The sequence below is a fragment of the Python bivittatus genome, unplaced genomic scaffold (genome assembly GCF_059951505.1).
Source record: "Python bivittatus isolate LINGU-HERP-01145 unplaced genomic scaffold, Pbiv_v1 ctg000080_np1212, whole genome shotgun sequence".
NCBI classification, from domain to species: domain Eukaryota; kingdom Metazoa; phylum Chordata; class Lepidosauria; order Squamata; family Pythonidae; genus Python; species Python bivittatus.
In genome coordinates, this window is record NW_028277035.1 from 12,739,371 (window position 1) to 12,762,417 (window position 23,047).

Below are 23,047 nucleotides of genomic sequence, written 5' to 3' on the forward strand. Positions count from 1 at the left end.
CTGGTAAGCATTCAAAGGCATTCTCCTCTGTGATAAAGACCAGAACATATTGCCTGCAGTAAGGTTACTCCTGGTGAAGCTGCTTAATTTTACCTCTTGTGCCCTTTGGGCAAGGCCTTTCCACCAGCATGCCCTGTTGTGTGGCTGGCCACTGGACACGCCTCACCTCCTTTGCTTCACAGAAGAGCTCTGGAAAGATGTGCTGGTTGTTTGCTGGTGGACGGCGGGTACTGGGCATTATGGCAGTGACTGGGTGCAGTTCTGTACCCTTCTGATTTATGGCACCTATGGGGTGAGTTGTAAGGGGTGGCTGCCGAGTGGTTGTAACAGCAGGCGATATTGTGCTGGTGACAGTGGTGGGACGAATAGTTGTTGTCGTGCTGAGTGGCGTTGAGGTGACTGGGCCTGTGGGCAGAAGACAGTTGAGGACAAGCAATCCTTCCCACACACAAAATATCCCTCCCTTCCCATTCAGGTCTTCAGCTACAAAATTTTAATTTCAAAAAACGCCTATGCTATTACAACTCTGCTCCCATGACATTGCCTTGCATTGATTCAATCTAATGGCACATCTTTATCCTGTTCTGATTTTCAGTGAATCCCTAAAATCTTAAGCAGAGCCTTTTCTTGCCCAGCATTGCTATTTCAGATCCTTTACCCTGGAGATGTCAGGGGCTGTACTTAAAACTTTGAACATGTAAAACGTGTGTTCTCTCACTGAGCTCTCACTGCAGCATTACTTATTCTAGCCAGAAAATCCCATTGCATGGAATCATCATTTAGTACATGATCACATTTGTGACAAAAGATGCAGTTCACCAGATTCTAAAGAGTCCCAGATTTTCTTTAGTAGTTGCCATGGTTGCAAAAAATTTTTTTTTATAAAAAAAGGGAGATAGTGATTATTAAATGTTCAAATGTAGAATATTCTGAAAAGGCGTTACTGTTACCAGATGAATTATGCCTATTCTTTCCTACTCTCTATTGATTCCAGCCCCAATTTTCTGACCCATGTTTCACTGCTGACAGTCATTCCTTTATATATCAGTGTGTCTGGATCTTACTTTTGTAGATTATATAAACTGAAAAACTCAACAAACCTTCAAGTTATATCGTTTTTTGATTCAGTATATCTAAGATGGTTAATCTGGATCAGCTTCCTCATACTGTATCTCCTTTAGCCGACATACCATTTATGACATCATCTGTCAGATCTTTCTTGAGAATATGAAACACAAGCTATGTCTTCACTGAAATCATTTTTAATTTTAAAATGTAGTAAAATGTAGTACTTAGTGCTAGTTTAAGAAAAGGTAAGCTTCATTCTATCCCATCCCATCTAAAGATGTGTGTGTGACTCCTTCTTCAGATACAGCTGATCTGCTATTCTCACTAAGGCTAAATCCCATTCAGCCAGCCACAGCATGGGGATATTAACTGTGGAAATGCTCAGTTTCAAATGCCATTCAGGCAGAAGCTGTGTAACAGGGATGAATGGACAGTGTAAGAGAAACAAATTAGTGGCATATTGTGATAAACAGATCTGGATCTGGATCTGGTCCTGTACCAAAGCATGACTAATCTTGAGCCTCTTTTATTCAAAACAAGACTGATTTTTTTCTCCTTCTGTCCAGCTTCAAGGAATTAGTTTTTGTAGACTCTAGGCTCCTGCCAAATACTGAACATCAGACAATCCATCTCTCAATTTAAACTCCATGTGATGTTAACTGTCAGACTTTCAGGCCCATGCTGACTCTGTTGAGATCACAGTGAGTTTGAATTGAGGTGAATAAACTCTCCAATACTTACTATTTGATTGGAGCCTGAAGAACTGCTTGCAGCAAGTGGAAAAATTAAAGATATTTTCAGAAGTCAGTGCAAAAATTGAAGCCTTTCTTTTTAAAGTGATTTTGCTATTACGTACTTGAAAGCTTCTTGAATGTGATTTTTGTCCCTCACATCAAATAGTAGGAGCTGAGGAAATTGCCTCAAAAACCTGCACTCACTTGGAGAATATGCAAAATATGTATTTGTTGACATTTCGCTCAAGTCTAAAGATAGCAATCCCAATTCATAAGCAACTGGGGACCGGTGATATATAAGCTTTAGTGTAAAAAGTATTCTCCAACCTGGTGCCCTCTAGAGGTTTTGGCCTACAAATCCCAGAATTCTCAGCCAATGTGCAAATAGTAATTCTAGTAGTCCAACCCAGCTGGAGGGCACTGTTTTGAAGAAGGTTGGTATAAAATATGTATTGAAGCCTCTATTTTTAAAAGATAATTTCATAAGGTCTATTTGCAGAATTGTGTAATTAATTAAGAAATTCACATCTACTATATGCAAGCGGACTCAATATTTTTGTCCCCAAATATTTTTATCTATCCCATAAAAATTGGAACAAAAATCAAACATCCATGATTTCCAATCTCTGACAGATCCTTTTTTTCCCACCCAAACTTTTGTCCTAGGATGATAGCTCACCAGTGCTAGGATCAGGTGGACCAAACTCAAGGGAGTAACGCAGAACAAAGTAATTATTCCACACATAAAGCTGATTATCACGGGGGTTATAGTCAATGGAAGAGATGAACTGGTAGGGATTAGGGAAGGTCAGTGAGATAGGTTCTTCACGATTCATATTAGTATTGAAGGCATAGTCAACACGGTTCCCTGCAGCCTCACTGTCGTCATCAACGTAGACTGTCCGTACCACATAGAGGACTCCACACACCATGAAAGCATTAGATGCCGAGCGTTTGTCATAGCCAGTCTCCCATGTGCCTTCAAAACGTAGAGTATAAGGATTGAGCTGGCTCACCACTAACCGTCCATTGTTGCTTTCAGTGGCATAAATGACCCATAGTCCGTTTTCATCTACAGCCAAGTCAATGTCAGTCTTGCCACCCCAGCGGTAGGGTGAAGTGTCATGATAGTTGGCTGTGTTGATGACTGTTTCTCCACTTTTAATCCGTGTCCGCAGATCATACTTGATAATGTTGCGTGTCCGCTCTTTATTGTAGAAGACTGCTCCATCATACACCACAAAGCCCGTGCCATCGACTCTGTTGGGTAAGCGATATGTGGTGGTATGTCGGGCACTTACATAGTCTTCCCATGAAGCATACTCTGTCAGGGTGTCTGTCCTGTATGGGATCCAAGGCATGACATATATTCTGTCTCCAGCTTGAAGAGGATCCTTGCACCAAGCTCCAGACTGGTGCTCTGATTCATGGGCCGAGGTAGGTTCCAGGATCTTGTGCAGCGTCCCTGGGCAAACGAATACTAGGGAGGGGATGTAGGGGAGGAAAGGATGTTTGGGTAAAAGGGGAAGGGTGAAAATTCAGAGAGAATATGACAGAACAAGGAAAAAAGAAAGAGAGAGAAAGAGAGAGAGAGAGAGAGAGAGGATAAATTTGTAAAAGGCTGTTGGCAGGAGAAGAGAAATCCGCGCTGAGTTTTCAGAGCAGCTGCAATCATGACACTTTTATCTGTTATTGAGCTGAGATGGCTCAGTGATGTTAAATAATGGGAGGGATGGGTGGGGAGCATCAGAGGAAATCAACACTTTGTCCAGATCAAATTAAAATGGGAATATAAGGATTCCAAACCATCCTCCTTCCTTTGTTATACTTTGAAATTTAGCAGGGAATGTCAGATTGTTTCCCTGCCAAGTTCTAAGTGGTATCATTTGGATAACCCAGAAATATGAACAGGAGTGCTGGTGAGCTTACAGCTACAAACCCTATTCCCTGACTGTATGTTTTACTCATTCTTTGGAGGTCAGAAGAGTTAAAAGCTCTGGAAAAGCAATTACAATGAGCTAGACCTCACAAATCCTTTCCACTGGAGATACCTAGGGGATAACATCTAATGGTATGGAAGTTAAAGCTTCCACATCACATCTTTGAAACTAAGTATGGAATTGTGGCACTGTCTATCCTAAGGAATGCATTGAGTAGTGTATGCTTGTTGGGTTTATAGGACTGATGGAATTTTATCTTCTATGTGTATCTCTAGAGGAAGGACGCTTTTTTTTACTTTATTGGATACCTATAACATATTGGTTCCACTGAATCTTGAAGTAGGCTGATCAAAGATTATAGCACTCACAAAAGGAATTTGTTTCACCAACTCCATGGACCAAGATTAATCTATGCCCGTCATCATGATGCACCTAAAGCCCAGTTTAAGTTGGCATTACCATCAATAATAATGAGGCAGACAGAAACTGGACCCATTTCTGCATCTACAAAGGCAATTATTAGTGGTCTTTCTTTTCCTTGGGGTTGCAGTAATTAGCTAGAATATCAGAGCTGCAAGTTAGCTCAAGTGCAGTTCCTAAAACAGAAAGTAATCATGTATTTAGAAGCAGAAATTAGGAGCCCAGGTTTCAAACTTCCATTGCTTCAGACTCTTTTATCTCACACCCTCTGAGAAGCATTCTTCTACATCTTATCACTGTCTTCCAAACAGCTCTGAGGGAATGCCTTCCGATGGAAAAAGAATGAGGGCCTGCCAGCCTTAAATATTCTACTGTTATAAAAACGTTACTGGATGGGCAATGGGGAAAGAAAAACAAGCATAAAAAAATCCAAAGTTTGGCTGCTTAGAAGCCCACTGAATATAAAAGAGAGGGTGTTTCCTCTTCTTCTGAAACAGACTACTTTTAAGCCCTGGGGAAGAGAGCTGTAGATTAGCAGAGGGATTGTCTCCCTTCTGGAAATAAGAGCTTACAGGATCATAGCAGAAGGATGAAGTTATCCAAAGCTTCTGCTTCCCATATCCTGGGTGCCACTGGAGCAACTTATCAGCCAGGTTTGATTCAGAGCAGCAAAGGACATGAGACTAGTGCACATGGCAGGAGGTGAAGAGTGAAGGGACAGTGGGGAGAAGGGAGGCCTGGGCAGAGGGGAAAGGAAGGCCCTCCCTTTCACCCACACCCCAGTTGGCCGCCCGGAGTCTTGGGAAAAGCCAGGAGGAAAAAGTTTGAAAGGAAGACAAAACAGGCCAGCATTCTGCAAGTATCTGCCTCTGGTTAGCTGGAGCAAGGCTGGGAGGAAAGAAAAGCATTTAGTGGTGGAAGGAGGGGTGGAGTGGAGTGAGGAGAGCAGGATCGCAGCAGAGAATTCACCTGTCTATTATAGCACAGTGTCACTAAGTAGCTATGGAGGAGACACTGGAGCAGTCAAACCAAATCCAAGTTGTAGGGCTTAAAGGCTGCAAGATGCTTTTATTAATGAGATCCGGCATTATACTGCTCTATGTACAAGTACTGAGGCACTGGTACAAGGGCTAGGGGAAATTGGATTGTCAGCATCCCAGTTTCTGCTGGGGGCTAGCTCACAGTTTCCACCTGTGGGAATAAAGATATTTTTTTTCTCTCTGCAGCCTCACATGGCACTTGGGCTTTGTTACAGCAGCCCTAAAACGTCTGACGATAGGTTTTGGGGATACAGTAGTGAATTCTCTGCTCTGCCATAATTACATCTGCACAGTTGCTATGAAATGCCACATCACTCCAGATGTAGCAAGGCTTGTTGGAGTTGGGCATAACTTAGATTCCGCATCAAACCATACCACCACACACTTGGAAGTAGATGAGGTATACCAACAGCTCTAGAAATTATTGCCAAATAATCCAGGATGGAGACTGACATTAGCCATGAAGGAAAATAGCATTTTTGGCAATGTCAGCTCCCATAAATATTTATAAATAATCCCCCTCTGATTTCCCAGATTCAGGCAGAGCTTCAGTGCAAATGGACAGAAATGCATTTCATATCCATTTTTGCATAAGGGAAAAGATTAAGTTAGGATTCTGAGCATACATTATGCTACAACTAAAAAAGCTTAAATTCCATTAAAATCAACGGGATTTATGTGGGCTTAAGAGTATGATAGATTGTTGTTTTCAATGGTCACAATCCCTGGATAACTCCAGGAGGAGCAAGCAGGGCTGAGTCAGCAACCTGGTGTGTTCACTTATTCACAGTGTTTGGGTCTCCATGGAGATGTTGTGCTGTATCCTACTTAATAATAATAAATAATTCTGATTAATAAATATTCTCCCATTCTAGCTACTGGCAAATTCTGCCTCCTGAGCTCATTTGGAGAACTGGTACATGGAATGGAAAAGAGATATTCACAGTGAGTGATAATAATGAGTTTAGAAGAGGGCTGAGCCAGGGATTTTCTGCTGTAGGGACTATACTTTTATTTTATTATTATTTTGCCTATGAAGGCTGCAGGGACTATGACCAATAACATTGTGATGACACCAGAAATGTTCAGCCTGATTTTGAAGGGTTGAGGAGACAAGGTTTATTGGAGTTGAGGGTGTCTTTTAATGCCAGACAGATGTGTTATTTTTTTTCCAGAGGGTTAACATATCTATTTTGCCTCTTCTCATACTGTAAAAAAATGCTGATGAAATTCAGTGTTATGACCTTGGGAGCTCAAGGGGAAGCAAAAATGAGGTTGGGGTAGCCATATGTGACCCACATGTTGCCCATCCCTTGTCAAGAAGAAGAATGCTGGCTACTATAAACCTAACTAGTAAGCATTATTTTTCCCTTGAGAACTGGAGACAGTTCTCAAGGAACCAGGCTGAGAGAGCCGATGGCTATTTGGAAGTTACATTTCATATCATAGCTATAATTGTGCCAGCTACAGATCCACAGTGTATACATTTTTTTTGACTTTATAAGTACTCTAATCTTTGTGTAAAGATTGCACTGATATAGCAGGCCAAGGAAGACCACCTGTAATTTGCCTATTCACTTTTAATTAGGAAGAAAGAGAACTTATTTTGTCTCAGTTATTGTCTACCAGGTGTTTGAAGATCATCTACTTAGTCTTCTTGCATACAACATTATTTGATTATTATTTGATCTATGGTGCAGAGGAATGCAAAGTGATGAATGGGTTTACCACTGTATGACAATGAGTCAGGGAGGAGAGAAGTCAACTAGCCTAGATGTTAATGACAAGGTCTGTTAAAGATCCCTGTAGTGTTTTCTGTTGTGAATCACCAGACAAGAACTGCTTAATGTGAAGCAGTTGGATTTTATAGCACTGCATGATGTTCCTTATATTAGCCATCTATCTCTGTCTAATCCATGATTTTCAAATTTTGTCATAGTGAGTCCCCCTAAATCAAGAGCAAACTCATTAAAGACTCACTAAGTGTAAGTGATGACCATTTCAGAGGTTGTGTATTTACTGACATGGGGTTCAAGACTTAGTTCTTAAGACCATGCCAGTTGTACACTGCCCAGACTCGCCTGTGGTGAGATGGGTGGCTATATAAATTGATTCAATATAAACAAACAAACAAACAAATAAATTTGGCTGAACACAAATTTTACTTTCATGTTGATGACACCAGTATTTCACAAAGTAGTTTTTACATCTTTCAAGCAAAGATCAGTTTTACTCCTAGAAAAGTTATTGATTTTTGTGGTACTCATGTCAGGAAAAAAAAAACCAAAACCAAAACCCCGGAGCATAATGTGAGAAATAACCGCATACATTGCTCCTTTGTAAAATAAGCCTAGAAATGAATGTTAGCCATGGAGGGGATTCCATGGCAAGGAACCCCAAAGTGTATGACTTGCTAATGTTATCACTCACTCATCACAATTACATTCCTCTGATAATTTCCTCCAGTATTTACTATGAACTCCTCTTCTCCCTTCTGGAAAAGAAGATAGTTTCTTTGCTTATTGTTGGGAGGGGCCATGTTGGAATTCCCATGCTGGAGAGCTCCCCTCTTACACCCCCAGAAGATCAAAGCAACCACATGGCCAGGGATCCATATCATATCATGCCCAAACCCATCCAACTCTCCCTGCAAAATGATGGTTATGTGTCAGGGAAACAGCTCATAATTGGGGAAAAAAAGTTATAGGTGGAGAGCCAGAGTCTGAACCTGTGAGCTCCAAAAGTAATGTCTATTAACTTATTATTTCAGCATCTGAAGCCCTCCATGGTACTTGTTAATGTAACTTTATGGGTATGTCTATCTATAGAGTATCTATATCTATAGAGTGGTAAATTCAAGGGAAAGCTGCCTTTATCCTAGCAATCCTTAACCGGCCTTACCTAATTTGGCAGTACCCAGATGTGTTGAACTTCAATGCCATTGTTCTGAACCAAGAAGGCCTTAGGAATGGTTAGCTGCTCTACGTGTAACTATCTAAATATTGTGTCAGTATTTTGTCATGCATTGCACATTGTGTTTTTCCTTCCCTTCAAGTAAGGCTGTCAGTTATGGATTGGGAATGGGCAGGTTGCCTGGAGCCATTCTCTGATCCTACTTCTTCAAAACATGCAACTAAGCCCAAGTAAGGACACTACAAACTTGAAGAAAAAGAGGAGTCTCAAGACCAGGAACTACTATGAATGTCATTATTTACAGTATATAAGCTTTTAAGCTTTTCTGTAGGCTACTCATGGAAATGGATGCACATTCTTATATCTATTGATGCTTATAGGAGCAGCTGGACCATACTTAAAAGTATACTATCTATTTAATGAAGCTTGTGGCTTGTGTTTCTTATGCATTTGCTTAAGATATTTGTTTGCACATGTGTATTTTTACATTCATGCGCGTGCACACACACATTTATATATATATATGAACACACACTCAAATGCATACAACTATATTGTTCTTAATATAAAGATATCTATATGCCTTTGTTTATGTAGGTATCTATATGCAGGTGAATATGCTGACTCCGGTTTCTATCTTGAGCCATCTAATTAGAGATGTCAACTGCAATGTAATTTGACTTTAACAATGATTTGTTTTACATGAACATCTCTACCATTTCCAGGTTCAAGCCCCCCATTTTGAGGCTAAGGAACTTTAGATGGGATAGGAAGGGGACAGGGAGGAGGTAGGCAAGATTCAAAGAATTTCAGGTGTCTAATCTTGCCTCCCTGCTCTGAACACCTGCTTGGCAACCTCACCCCGAAGCAGCTTCCTGGACTCTCACAGGTTCAGCTCAGCCCAGTTTCCCATCTGGGTTGGTGGGGTGGGATGGATGACTCCTGGCACGGGGAGGAGAAACACACCATTAAAGAATGAAGCGCTGGCGAGGGGGGGGCAGCACAAAGCGTTAACTGGTTCCGATCCCTCATGGATGGGGCAGTGTCGACTCAGCCTTCTAATTCGGGATGGGGGCAACTGTGTTCTGGGGTTGGGGGAGAAGATGTCAGAAACAGAGAAGGAAACAATCAGTAAAAAACCACATCCAAAACCATGGAAACCTGTGGAAAAGAAAGGTATAAGTATATGCCTCCATCCCCAATCTTGGGAAAAAATTCCAAACTAACGTAGGGGGGAAAAAAATCAACCGTGCTTTTAGAACAAACTAAACAGAGAGAAAGAGAGGGGGGAGAGGGAGAAAAGAAAGACATGGTTTGGGTAGAATCAAGCCTGGCTTTTGAGTTTTACTACCTTGCAATTAATTTGCTGAATTCCTAGATCTAAATTGACAGCTTGTCTCTTGTTCATAGAGGCTCATTGCAATTGTGATTTCAGATACTTACAATAGGTTAATAAATCTAGCCAATATGACACATTCAGTGACCCCCTTCCTTCATGCACCGTCCCCATCTTCCCCCAATAACAGACAGAGCCAATAATCATGACTGCAGCTTTCTTTAAATTAAAAAAAAAAAAGCAGAAATGGAAAAGAATTTTTAAAAAACACAAAATCACCCAGGATTTGATCAGGAATTAAGAAAAAAGAAAGGAAGGAAAGAAGGAAGGAAGGAAAGAAGGAAGGAAAGAAAGAAAAAGAAATAATATGCACAAAAATTAAAAATGCCCACATTAAAGTGGTTAGTATATCAGAATAATTTACTGCATGAATATTCTAGAAAAAGCTCCTTACTATGGGCTTATCTAATTTCCATATCATCTTGACAGCAGAGCCCCCCAAAAAGAGAAGAAGGCTTTTCAAGCCAACTCAGAGTATACTTGCAAGGAAAGTAAACTCAATTTCAAATACAGCTTGGGAATTCTCATCAAAGAACTGTACAAGCTTAGAGTGAAATTTCCACCGAAAGATGGATTACAGATGAAGTCACTAATGCTCAGCTTTAGCCACACATCTGATTCACTTTGCTCGTCAGAGCGTGGGGAAGGCTGAGTTTATCCTTGCTTAAGGTGATGCCACTTAACATGAGCATCTGTTCCTTATGTAGTATACTACTAATTGTAGACTTCCCCAGCCTGGTGCCATCCTGATATACTAAACTACAGCTCTCATCTGCAGTCACCGTGGTCAGGGAACTGTCAATCCATACTTCTGGAGGATAGGGGAAGGCTCCAGCATGGTAAGAGGCTGGAAAGAACATCCCCATTCTATCCAATAGTGGATTTTTAAAAGCCTTTCATTTCAAGAGAGCACTAAATTTGTGACTTACACTTTGAGGCTGAACACATAGCTTGGGAGGAGGAAAAAGAGCCCCATTGATTGCAGGGCATCTACTTTCATTGGATATAGGATCAAAGGTATACATTTCTCCTGGGATCTTGTTGACTGCTTAAAACCAAATTGGTTCCATAATGGAAAAAATGATCGTTCAATGTATGCATGTAAAGACTTTTGAAAAAATGCACAGGAAGCCCTGGAAGAAGTATTTGAAAACGCCCGAATTGCAATCAAAGGGAGAAAAAAATAAAATGAAAACATAACCTCCTATTGTTCTTTTGCATGGTGACAAAATGTGACATGTAAATTCCAGAAAATTTTAAGCATATTTTAAAAATTGGGTTAAAAAGAAAAGAAAAGAAAAGAAAAGAAAAGAAAAGAAAAGAAAAGAAAAGAAAAGAAAAGAAAAGAGAGAAGAAGTGGTTGAGGTAGGCCAAGGTACCCAGTTGGTTGCCATGGAAACATGAAGAAAGGAGCAGAGAGAATCAGTTGAATGATAAAAGACGCAGGCAAGAACGGTTTGGAAAAGTGTATTTCCCCTGAAGGAAGCAAAACCAGAGAAGGACAGGCATCGCCCAAGCATTCATGGTGCTTCCCCTCCACATGTGAGCACGGAAACATGGAACGTTTGGCAGGGCTGTTGTTAGATGATGGCTTTACCTCCTTTATTTGCTGAGTGGCTGTTTAGTGATTGGCAGATTTGTTTCTAGAGAGGATGCCAATTGGAATTAGTGAGACCAAAGAAAGAAGAGGAAGGGAAGCCAAGGGGAGGGCAGGTAGGAGGTGAGGAGAAGAAGGGGCAGGGAGAAGAGGGAAAGGAAGGTCACATTAAATATGGCCACAGAGAAAAAAACAAGGTGCTGGGTTAGGGATGGGGTCAGTGGTAATGTTGTTGTTTACCTTTCTGTTCCACTTCTACTTTATGCATCGAAGGGAGAGAAGAAAAAATATATTGAAAAAAAAGGTGCAAGAAGGAAAAAAAAGAGAAAAGAGATTAAATTCCTTTTGTTTCTCCCCCACCCTAAAGTAACCATTTTTTTTTTTTTGTCTTCAACTGTCCATCTCCCACCCCCCATCGCCCCACCAGCCCAATGAACACCAGCCCCTCCCGCTTTGGAGTCGCATCAAGGCAGAGAGCGTGTGGGGTTTGCTGGGAGAGGTATCCCCTGGGTTTCCCCCTCCTGACAGCATCTGAACAGTCTGAGGTGTGCAGGGTCCTCCCCCCGCCCTTAAATTTGGTGCCAGCAACATTGCCCTTCAGAAGAAAAGTCAGAAATCAAAACCAACCAGGAAGGACAACAAAAGAGCAAAACACAAAAGGGGTCTGCTGGGTGGAAAGCGTTTGCAGGAGAGAAGGGCAGAATTGGGGAGAGAGAGAGCAAGCAGAAATGTGAAAAAGGGAAAGAGTAAGATTTTGAAAAGAAAAAAGTTCCCCAAATCTTTACTTAATGTCTAGGGAAGGCTGACTCAACCTGACCATAGACATGCACTACCTGCTCATCTACTCTAAATCCAATCAGACCTATGCTTCTATAAACTATAAATCAATATACATTTCTACATATTAGTATTATTCCTATAGGTCTCTTCTTCATGGCTTAGGCCCAAATTACTTGCAAGACTGCCTGCACAGTCTGCCCCATATCCTTAAGATGTGGGGCAAACTGTATGGGGCATCTTTTGCAGGTCTCACCACAAATACATCAACAGCAAATTTGTTTTGTCCATGGGAGGGTCATACTCTGGAATATATTGCCATTGGAATTAAGGCAGACACCCTCCTTATTACCGCTTAGGAAGGGACTTAAAACCCTTCTACCTGTATCTTTTATTTTATTTTATTTTATTTGCGCCTTCAAATCAGTGTTGACTCCTGGTGAGTGCCTGGACAAGTCCCTGCAGTTTTCTAGGCAAGATTTCAGAAGTGGTTTGCCATTGCCTCCTTCCTAGGGCTGAGAGAAAGTGACTGGCCCAAGGTCACCTGGCTGGCATCGTGCCTAAGGAGGGACTAGAACTCACATTCTCGCGATTTCTAGCCTGATGCTTTAACCGTTACACCAAACTGGCTCTCATCTGTACTTTTTAGAGTATTTTTAAACTTTGAGTTTAACATTTGTTTTAGAATTTTTAAACAGCTTAGAATTATCTGTTATATGTGTACCTTTGTAAGCTGCCAAGAGCTCTTGGAGTGGGCAGCATCTAAACTTATAAATACATCTATAAATAAATACATTTTTGCAGTTTTGTAGATGTTGAAGTGCAACATTGTGCAGAGTCTAACCAATCATTTGCCAACTTGGAAGCAGCTCTACAAGGCCTTTTAGGAAAATCCAGCCCTCAATCTAGGACTTTATGAAGACATTCTGCCATTCAGCTGCAGGTTCTCAACTTCATATCCAGATTAAAATCTCAAATTGCAGGATCACATTCAAAATTAAAGAATGCTAGTTATAAGACATTCCAATGGGGATGGGATTCTTCTTTTATCCTCTATGGCTACATATAATTATTTATGTGGAACAAGAATAATTCCTCATCCTTTAATGGGAAGTGGTCTTGGATTCTGAATCACTACTACTATATTGATATAAAAATAATAATAGAATCAGAGTTGGAAGAGACTTAGAGTCATCTAGTCCAACCTCATGCTCAGCACAGGATCCAGTGCAGCATTTCTGACTGATGTCCAACCAAATTCTGTCTGAAAACCTCCAGCGAAGGAGAACTTGCCACTTCATGGGGTAGCTTGTTTTTCCGGCTGACAGTTCGTATAATCAAGAAGTTCCTAAGCAATGTAGAAGTATTTCAAGAAAAAAAGAAAGGGGCCTTGCCTCCCCGCCCCCACGTGTGTGTATAAAGCCTGCTCTCTTTCAGCTTTTCTCTAATTGCAGTAAGTGAAACTAATATATTCAATTTCCCATCTATCCCTCGGAATTCTGTGAGCTGTAGTTCAAACATAGCTGGCAATTTCATGTTTGTTTATTTAATGTATATATCAAATTTATATGGCTGCCCATCTCACAAAAAGTGACTCTAGGCAGTGTACAATAAATGTTGGAATTATTGTATTAAATAACCACCTGTGACATGCACACACACCTATGTCAGCAGAGGTTAATATCTTACTAAAACTAGTGTTCTAACAATATTAAGTATTATAGAAACTGGAAAAGCTGGTATGACTGTGCTATATACAAATACTAACGTGTTCATCATGGGCCATGATAGCTCAACATTCTTGCCACTAAGATTTTGAAAAGCAATCATCTATGCCTAACCAAGGGATAGGAAGAAGGGTGGTGGTGGTAGAAGCATCTCAAAGAGAAAAGTCATTTACATTTCATTGAAAATCCTCAGTGTACCACTCTCATTCAAAACTCTCCAACAGCCTTTCTGCACTTACAGATCCAAAGAGTCCGATAGGTCTACTGTAGACTTACAGAGATTGGTACTTGCTTTGAACATGTAGTACAGGCAACACCCTGAGCAAAACTCTCACAAGTAGTAAGTGAGCTGAACATTACGCTACCAAATTTTAATGGCAAATCACAATCCTAAATTTCGGAGGCAGAATGCAAGAGGGCTCCAAGAAACTTACCAGAGCCTCAAGGTAGCTGCTACTGATTACCTGCCCACCTCAGCCCCTGCTTTAGAAATCAGATCCAATTAGGGCTCACTCCATGTATCTCCTATGAAGGGCCAGGACACTCGATAAGTAATACCCAATCTTCAATGGGCAAAATGGAACGATCCTAGGATTGGCCCCAAATAGTAGAGATATGATAGATGGCAGGTAAATAATTTAGAAGGTAGTAATATATGAGTTAAGCCCCAAAGCCTTTTTTTTCCCTTGCCCCTTGTTGAAGAAAACAAAGAAAACCAATTTAAATGGTAAAAAACAACATATATCAACAATTCAGATTTTCAAGAAATATGATCAAATTTTCTGGAGCTGATCAGCTTATAACATAATTTTCCAGGCATGTTTTATTGTCATGATTATAATTCTGTATTTGCATTATATTGTTAGAACTGTTGTGATTATCTATACTGTTTTCTGTTAATTAGTTTACCATAACAAAATATATAATACAAGCTAAGGTCTGGCAGCCCTCATTTCTTTAGATAAATTTATTCTCCCAAAGCAAGATCTAAAGCAACATACTTTGGAGTGGTGACTTCTGAATAATCTACAGGTAACTGTAATATTACGCAGGACAAAATTTGGCAGAGATGCAAGAAGGAAATGTTAGAAGTAGCATGTCTTTACTCTCTGAGGGAATTTATACTAAGGATCAGGAAACAAAAGCAAGGATATAGCATTATAAGGAGAACTGTGATTTGAATGAAGCTGAAACCTTTCCAAATTCTATATAAATTATGGCATACAGTAGCAATCACACCAACAGGTGATCTGAGCCCAATGGCAACATGTGTCTGATTCAAGCTGCAGTTCAGAGTGTAAATAAAGGGTAGCTATTCAGTGTAGTAAGACTAACACATAAATTATGTTAAACTGGGAGTATGGATTTGCTTTAGTTATCACACCCCAAGGGAGCTCCAAGATGGCTAAAAAAGCAGAGTGGGAAATTTGTAGGCTGCTCCAAGGTTGTTAGTTGTGCTAGCTGGTAGGACCCCAACAACATATGGAAGATCACAAGTCCAGATATGCTGGGAGCACACCCCCAGAATTTCCAGCTAGTTGTGAACTCCCAAGATCTGGAGAGCATTAAGCTGGCCAAGAATGGACTACACAAATTCATAGAATTTCTCCATAATTAGCTGCTAATCATGATATATAACTGGAATTCCCATATGCAGAGTAGGGTTCCTCCAAAGTTCCTTTCCCCTTCCCTTTAATATTTTGACTGTATCCTTTATGGAAATATGTGTTTGCCTACAGTATGGAAACAGTGCTAAACTGAATAGACCTTTATGCTTTTTATAGTCTAATATCAATATAAAATAAAATTTGAGTGAATAGAAATAGCAAAGTAGTAAGATTACTGGAGGTGAACTTTGTCTTCAACTTCAGGAAGAAGCATAAAAAAGCACTTTCGTAAAATTAACCAAGTTGGCATACACAAATAATGGTATAAATACATATAGTATACAGAGGAACACTGTGGAATTCTTGCTAAGCAGGGAGAGATCTGGTTAATACTAAGCTGGGAGTCTACTAGGACACACTCAATCCACAGACTAGAGTGAAAAGTTGAAAAAAATTCCAGAAGAAAGTCATGGCAAACCACTTTCACATTGTTGCCAAGGAAACTATATGGACATGCCCATACAGTCACCAGAAATTGAAGGAGACATTACATTTCACAATCTGAAGCTTCAGGGAAGACTGCATGGTCCCAGATGACTTGAGAAAGGCTATAGTATGAGATAAATTATAATTTCATAGCATCCTCAAGTTCTATCTCTATAATTCTCCAATTCTGTCTTTTGGGGGGATTAATTTGGAAGGATTAATTTTAACTTTTCAGTTCTTTTAGTCACATATTCATATTAAACATTAACAGATAGGATATTTTTCTTTTTCAATTAGTGAGACACTGGATCAGCCTTTACCAATCTGATGTCCTCTATAAGAACTTCTAATAACCCTAGCTCATATGACCATTGCTAATACATTATAGAAGATGGGAGTTGTAATCCAATGCATTTACTGGGCATTAGCCTAGGAAGGCAGCTCTTTGAGTTGCTAAAAAATACACCAATGCTAATATCAGAATGAGTATTCATATGACATCTGGTTAACTGATTACTTACATAGAATCTGGAATTATAAATCCAAGTTTCTTGTATATAAAGGAGTTAGTCTGAATTGTTTGAATGTATGTGTGTAAACATGAATATAAGGAAAGATTATAGGACAGTTGAAACCAGCAGGGTCGTGAAGCACTGAGAAACTGTCACTCAGACTATTTTAAAATTAAATGGTCTGCACCAGGCTATGGAACATAGGGACCTCCAAAATTAAAAGAGAAACCTGTTTAGGAAGTCACAACAGCAGTTGAATGGCACTTGGCTAACGCTGCAGATTTTTGCATCCTCTAAGAGAAAATATACCCCAGACATCTAATTTTGTCCCTGAAATCAACTTGCAAGAAGGAGATTCCAGTTCTGGATGATCAGACCAACCAAAATGGGGGGTGGGGGTGGGGGAGGAAGCTATTAACCAAATTAGCACACCGCATAGTTTACTGCCTTTAAAAAAATCAGATAATCACTTATACATTTTATGTGTTTAAAGCCATGAGTAGCACTGTAGTATTAGAAGGAGTTCATGGAGAAGTACCTAAGTTCCTACAAAAAAATGTAGGATGCTACTTTAAGGCTCAGGTTATCTCTCCTCTCAAGGACAAAGTGTAATGGAGTCTCAGGTAAGAGTACTAGCTGATGTCAGTTGCATAATCAGTCACAAAGCCCTAACTGCTTGCCAGCTCTATTGGCAAAGGACATTTCAGACTAATTGGGTCCTGAGGTTGAGCTAGGAGAACTACTTCCTAGAATTTTCCAAGAACCACACTCCATTGTGCTCCCTAGTCAGAAGTGCAATCGGAATATCAGAAGTGTAGAAGGAATAGTCTGAATGAAGAAAATCAGGATAAAGAGAGACTGCATTTGCAAGTGTTCATAAATAAGGACAAATAAACAGGACTGCAGCTACAAAGAGACAGCAGGGGCCTCCAATTTTGCCAACACATAGATGTGAGCAGAGAATCAATGAAGAAAAAAAATAGAATGATGAAGACTTGTTCTATTAAAATAAATCAAGCCACAGCTCTTTAAGAATCATGGAGTCTGCAGCAAGTCCTAAAACTTTCCTCATATATCTAGTCACTTTGTACCTAAGCCATTGTTTATTTCAGCAATTAGTGCCTTTGTTAGCTGCTCTTGTTACTACAAGAAAATTCCAGTACTTCTACTGTACTGCACCATAAATCTGTTCCTTTTAGTCCTTCTCTCTCTGGCCATGGCAACTATTATTTGATATTCTATGGAATTATCAATTGAAGTAGCTGAAGCCATTTAAGATTCCATTTAACCTTCACCTATTTTAGGCTACTAATAGGCAATTCAATCATACTTCCTTTCAATTCTTCATTATCTTCCTTGATCTCTTTGTTTTTTTCTCATTCTTTTTTGAAAGTGATGCCAAAAATGGAACTTGTTTCTACCTCTAAATTTAATGATAAAGTGTATTATTTCCTGATCTTTGCCAACCAATTAAACCAAAATATTTTAATAATAATAATAATAATAATAATAATAATAATAATAATAATAATAATAATTTTCTTCTTTTTACTTTGAAATTACTCTTCCATCTAAATGCCAGCACAACTGGAATGGCTGCATATTTTCCTCTTCTACCCTTCAGACATATACTGAGTTAGATTTCATGGTTCTGAAGCAAAAAAACAAAAAACTTCAGAATTTAATTCCCCCAAATAACAGGGAAGGATCTTTCAAGACATTCTCAGCATCTCTATAAAATATACTACAGACGTTTTTGGGAGTAGCCATAATGATTAAATTAATTAGGGCAACGAAAACAGAAGCTAAATTGGTATCTACTAGTAGAACGTGGAGTGGTTTGTAGTAAATTTGCAACAGCGTCTTCCAATTGCTTAAAAATAGCTACAACTGTAAGGTTTTCTTCTGTCTAATCCTGTTACTGCAATGAAAAAAAACTTGGAGGTGGCAGAATGGACTTTCATGTGAAATAATTCTGCATTTAGTTCATTCAGGTATTGAAAACAGATCCCTAGGTTTGTGCTCAGAGGTGCCCTCATCTTTAATTCTATGTATGTACAGTATAAAGCTCTGCATCTGGTTTTACTCCTGCAATTTTAGAAAAGAAAAATTAAATAGAACTCACAAGCCTGAATATAGCCACTTCTGGATTACGGAACTGACTTCAAATGAAACAGATAGTATGATTTTATTTGTTTTGGCAGACAGCTAAAGGCAGTCTAAAAGAGGAATTTCATTTCTTGATATGTATACATATACTATTTTTGCCTTCAGTAAACAAGTTTTGTTGATTTTTGTATGTGTATGTGGTTTTTTAAAAAAGATTTTCAAATTCTGTTTAAAAATGGATTGAATAAATGTAGCCAGGTAGATCTCAGATTTGTAGTATCTCCTCTTTTTTTTTTTGCTTAACTAGAACTAAAATTGGAGCCATGTGTAACATAGTGTTAAGAAAGGAACATACTGCATAAAATTAAGCAATAAGGTTGTCTGAACCCAGGCTCAAAATTTGTTTTCAGTACTCTCTGGAATTACGCCTCCCAATTCCTCCTCCTCACAAACCTTGATTCCTACTGCACCTCATAAGAATTCTGCACTGATCTGAAAGCACCTCTGGATCTCTCCAATCCTATCATGCTGGCAGCGTTGGAGAGATGAACCAATTTATTTCTTGCTCAAATACAGTATAGGTGAAATTGCAGGAAGACTGGTATTTTCTTTTGCAATACTGCGAAATGCTGTGACTTCACAGAGCTTGTGAGCAGTACATTTCTCTAGTGAAGGCCACTCCTGTTTCACCTTGGGTTCAGGTCTTCAGCTGAGGCTGCCCTAGCATGTCCTTTAGGGAAAATGATGGCTTCTCAGCTCCACAATAAAGCCACTTAATTTTTTTTTTCAGGTGACCACAAAAACACACATTTTCTCCAAGAGCTCAAGTTACTATAGGAGGCATCTCCTCAGCCTATCCCCACAACAACGAGATTGGGGCCAACCATCCAAGGAATTTCTGACTGAACAAGGACTTGAACCTATCTCCTGGCCTAAGCCCAACTACACTAAACTAGATTATTTATACAAATGACTAAATTAAGAGGAAGCTAAGCTCTCACACGTTATGAATAAAGAACCTGCTATGATCTCTCTTTAAAAACTATATCATACCTTCACTTTAGAAGTCTGGTCAGTCTTATGCAAACGTGGTGAAAATATGAGGCTTTTCATCTAATCTAAATCTGCCCAATGTGGATATAAATATTTAAATTACTAATAGGGACTGACTAAGATCTGGCTCCAAAAATGTGGATCCTTGAATATCCTTTCTGGCACAACCCCCAGATTTATTAAGTGCTGCATTCCCTGCAACTTCCTGCTCTTTGCCTAATTTTAACTAGTCTTTGCTTGGCAAAGCCTAGACAATTTCAATCATTTATAGGAGAGAATCCAGGTATTGCACAAACAACTACTTCCCTGGGCGAGTGGTGGCATCACAAGGTGCTTAAACATCCACATCCCATCATTTGAAAGATTCCTCGAGCAGAAAGGAACCAAGCACCCCAGTCTATGAAAAAGCAAAGAAAGCAAGCGGCAGAAAAAGGTGGAGTGGAAGAAGAGAAAGGACAGCTGGGAAGAAGCTGAAAGAAGGTAGGGGAGAGGGAGGTTGTGTTTTAAAAAAATATTGACACCATAATAAAAATCGACTTTAAAAAATCAAAACCAAAAATAGGACACATTAAATGGTTTTATTTTTCCACATGACAGACTGGCCCCTGAGGAAGGAAGATTGGTGTATGGTTAGAGTGGAAGGAGCTGCAAAGAAAGGAGCAAAAGGATCTGACCACTGAGGCCCCTCTCATCTCTGCTCTCTCTCTGTGACCCATCTCTCTCCCCCACAACTCCAGTTTCCTTGCTTTTCCCTCCCATCACCTGCCCCAGTCCTGACCCCAACAGCAACAGCACTGAATCAAGCTATCTCCTGTTTAAAGAAACAGGATAGAGCAACCAGCAGAGAATAGCGGAAACACTGAGACAGGACAAGGTATGACAGGAGCAGGAACTGAATTCTGGTTCTATAGAAAACCCACTGCGACCACAAAGCACTTTTAAAAGAAGACACAGTGGCTTCACTTAGACATATATCCATGGCTTCATAAACTGTGGCTTGAAAGCTGTAGATGTCCACTCTAGACCTGTGTTGTGGATCTTCTAGCTTGAGTTCTACTCATTCATTAAACAATTTTTATACGAACCTTTGCTTTAACCGAATTCAACTTCTCTTCATGCAAAGATTAGAATGTGAGAACAAAGGGAAAGGAAGGGGATCATGGAAGAGTTCATGGTAACGCGCTTATCCACAGCTTCATAAACTTGGTGTCTGAACAATGTCTGAACAATGCCAGTGAAAAGTCTTCATGGGAAAAATATATAAATAAATTGGCCAGAGCATTTATGTGATAGGTATAACTGGGATAAATTGGTATGGAATCCATAAGTAAATCTAAACTGTGCCAAGAGATTTATCTGGCAGTCTTTTGTCCACATTCATACAGTACACACTCCTGTGTCTACACTACACTACATATATATAAATATGTGTGTTTGTGTGAGATTGAAAAATGTGAGGAAGGGTGTTTGTGTGCATGTCTGTATCTACACACATATATATAAACATAATGTATGCATACAAATATAGTATATTAAATTATGGAAACATGCAATGATGTAATATGCATATGACTATGTGTAAAACTAAACTAAATGAGCTTGTAAATGTACTCATATGTAATGTTACCTATACAAATCATATATAAATTGTGGTGTGTGCAGTGGGTCATTTACAGGCCCTGAGGTCACCTGTGCTGAGAAGACAGCTATTTCCACAACTGTGCTATCACACTCATTGGCACATCTACCTAACCTGCTTTCGTACCACAATACCATCCACATCTCCCCTCCCCATTTTATAAACCAAGCAATTTAGTGCCCTTTGCTGGTTTGGTGTATTCTCAGTGCTGTTAACTCTGAGGGGTCAGGACTGGTTACACCCTGAGATGAGCGTTGATTGATTTGTTTCGGCACCATCAGGTAGCTGGAAGGAAAAGGGGCAGGAATGAATGTTAAGAAGTTAAGAGGCCACGTCTGCCCTTCATCACTCCATTTCATCTGTGAGGAGAAACCAAAGGGGTATTAGCATGAAGGGAAGGGGATACACCCTGAAAGATTATCCCTCCCACGTGGACCCAGGCCCCAGTGGAGAATGGGTAAGACATGAAGCAAGGAAGAGCCAACTTCTCCACATGCCCCCAAAAACACAGAATAGGAAAGGAGAGGGTGTATCAGTTGCTGACCCAGGGAGGAAGGACATCCCAAGCTAGCAATTCAGTAGCTTCTTTTAGGCTTGCCAGATGAGACTTACTAGGCTTGGTCAGGATCCATGATACAAAGGGAAATAGATTTAAGTCAGGCTCTGTGAAGCTATTCTGAAATGAAAAGGTTCTTCCCTGCCCGGCCCCCCAGGCATCCACGTCGTCACAGGATCCAATTTTGGATAGTTCCTAAATCCCAGATCCCTCAGCAAGTCCTAGTGTCCATAGATAGTTGGGAAACCAGCTCAGGGAGTGGCAGCTGTACCACCTCCACCACCCGCCACTACTCAGCTTGATCCATCAATAGGAATGAAAAAAAGATTGGCTCCAGGAGACAGGGGAAGCTGGTAATAGAAAACTGTCCTATTTCCAGTTTTCTATTTATTTCTATTTGTGAGATTATCTCACAAGCCAGAAAATTAAACAGTCCCTAAACTCAGTTTATCAGCATATGGTGTGTATTTTTTAAAAATCACATGTCCTTTTTGAGAAAAATAATTGCATTATCTCCATTTTTTAAGGGATGCCTACCTCCATTTCCTCTTTTCCCAAGGAAGAGAACAGCTGTCAAGTTTCATTTTAAGTCTCTTAGTCTGGATGATGGCGCAAGCGCGTACATGCCCACATTCAATAAATATGTATACACATACTTATAAGGCCACTGCTATATCACTCACACCATGTGGGCATTCATACAGACACTCAGAACCAAAATGTACATACACCCAAACAGCCATACACCCAACTGAGCCCGGCAGCATTCGAAGCATGTGTGTGTAAGCAAACGCCCTGACCTCAGTGCGTGAGGACGGCCGTGTGGCAGAGTCATTCTCCACTTGCCTCTCTTCTGAGAAGAGGCAGTACCCTTCCTACTGCTGCCATGACTACACTTAAAACAGGTTCCCACCTCCCACCTACCAGATGATGATTTAGTTCTAATACAAAGCACACAAAACCACCCCCAAGCACACGCCAAAACATTAAGACATGCATGTGTGTACACACACAGAGTCATGTGCATGCACTGCACACCAACATGGAGATAGCCATATACCTCACTGCACCATCCATATGGGCATACAGACCATATATGCATGGATGCAATGCATATATATACTCAAATCATATGAAGCATGAATATGTATGTATGTATATCCATATGTCTATATAGATATAGATAAGATAGATTGTGGGTATATTTTTTAGATGGACACTCACATAAGGATTAGCCAAATGCTATAGATCCATACATATGTACAAAAACAAATCTACAACAATCAGAAACATACAGTGCACATCAGGAGCATGTAGTTCAAGCACCTGCACCTTCCATATGTAGTCATGGGTGGCCTTACATGGACACAGGGGGGATTTTTTCCCCTGAAGACCTGTTCTATGATGAATTTTTATTCTTCTTAAATTTGGCTTTGCGGGAGGCAGGCTGAAATATGATCCTGGAGAAAACCA

The 23,047-nt window shown here is 40.0% G+C and overlaps 1 protein-coding gene across 3 annotated transcripts in view; it reads right to left on the reverse strand.

The window, feature by feature from the left end:
• The window catches only part of ADGRL1 (adhesion G protein-coupled receptor L1), a 138,962-nt gene that overhangs the window by 25,889 nt on the left and 90,026 nt on the right, over nucleotides 1-23,047 (reverse strand). For 2 of the 3 annotated variants that reach the window (XM_088133555.1, XM_088133558.1), the window contains exons 5-6: nucleotides 2,482-3,282; nucleotides 94-405 (exon numbers count right to left, since the gene is read on the reverse strand). In XM_088133555.1, coding sequence (XP_087989681.1) covers nucleotides 94-405; nucleotides 2,482-3,282 — 1,113 coding nt within the window. Of the gene's footprint in view, nucleotides 1-93; nucleotides 406-2,481; nucleotides 3,283-9,081; nucleotides 11,088-23,047 lie in introns of those variants that run through there. The other variant, XM_088133556.1, reaches the window with a different exon arrangement.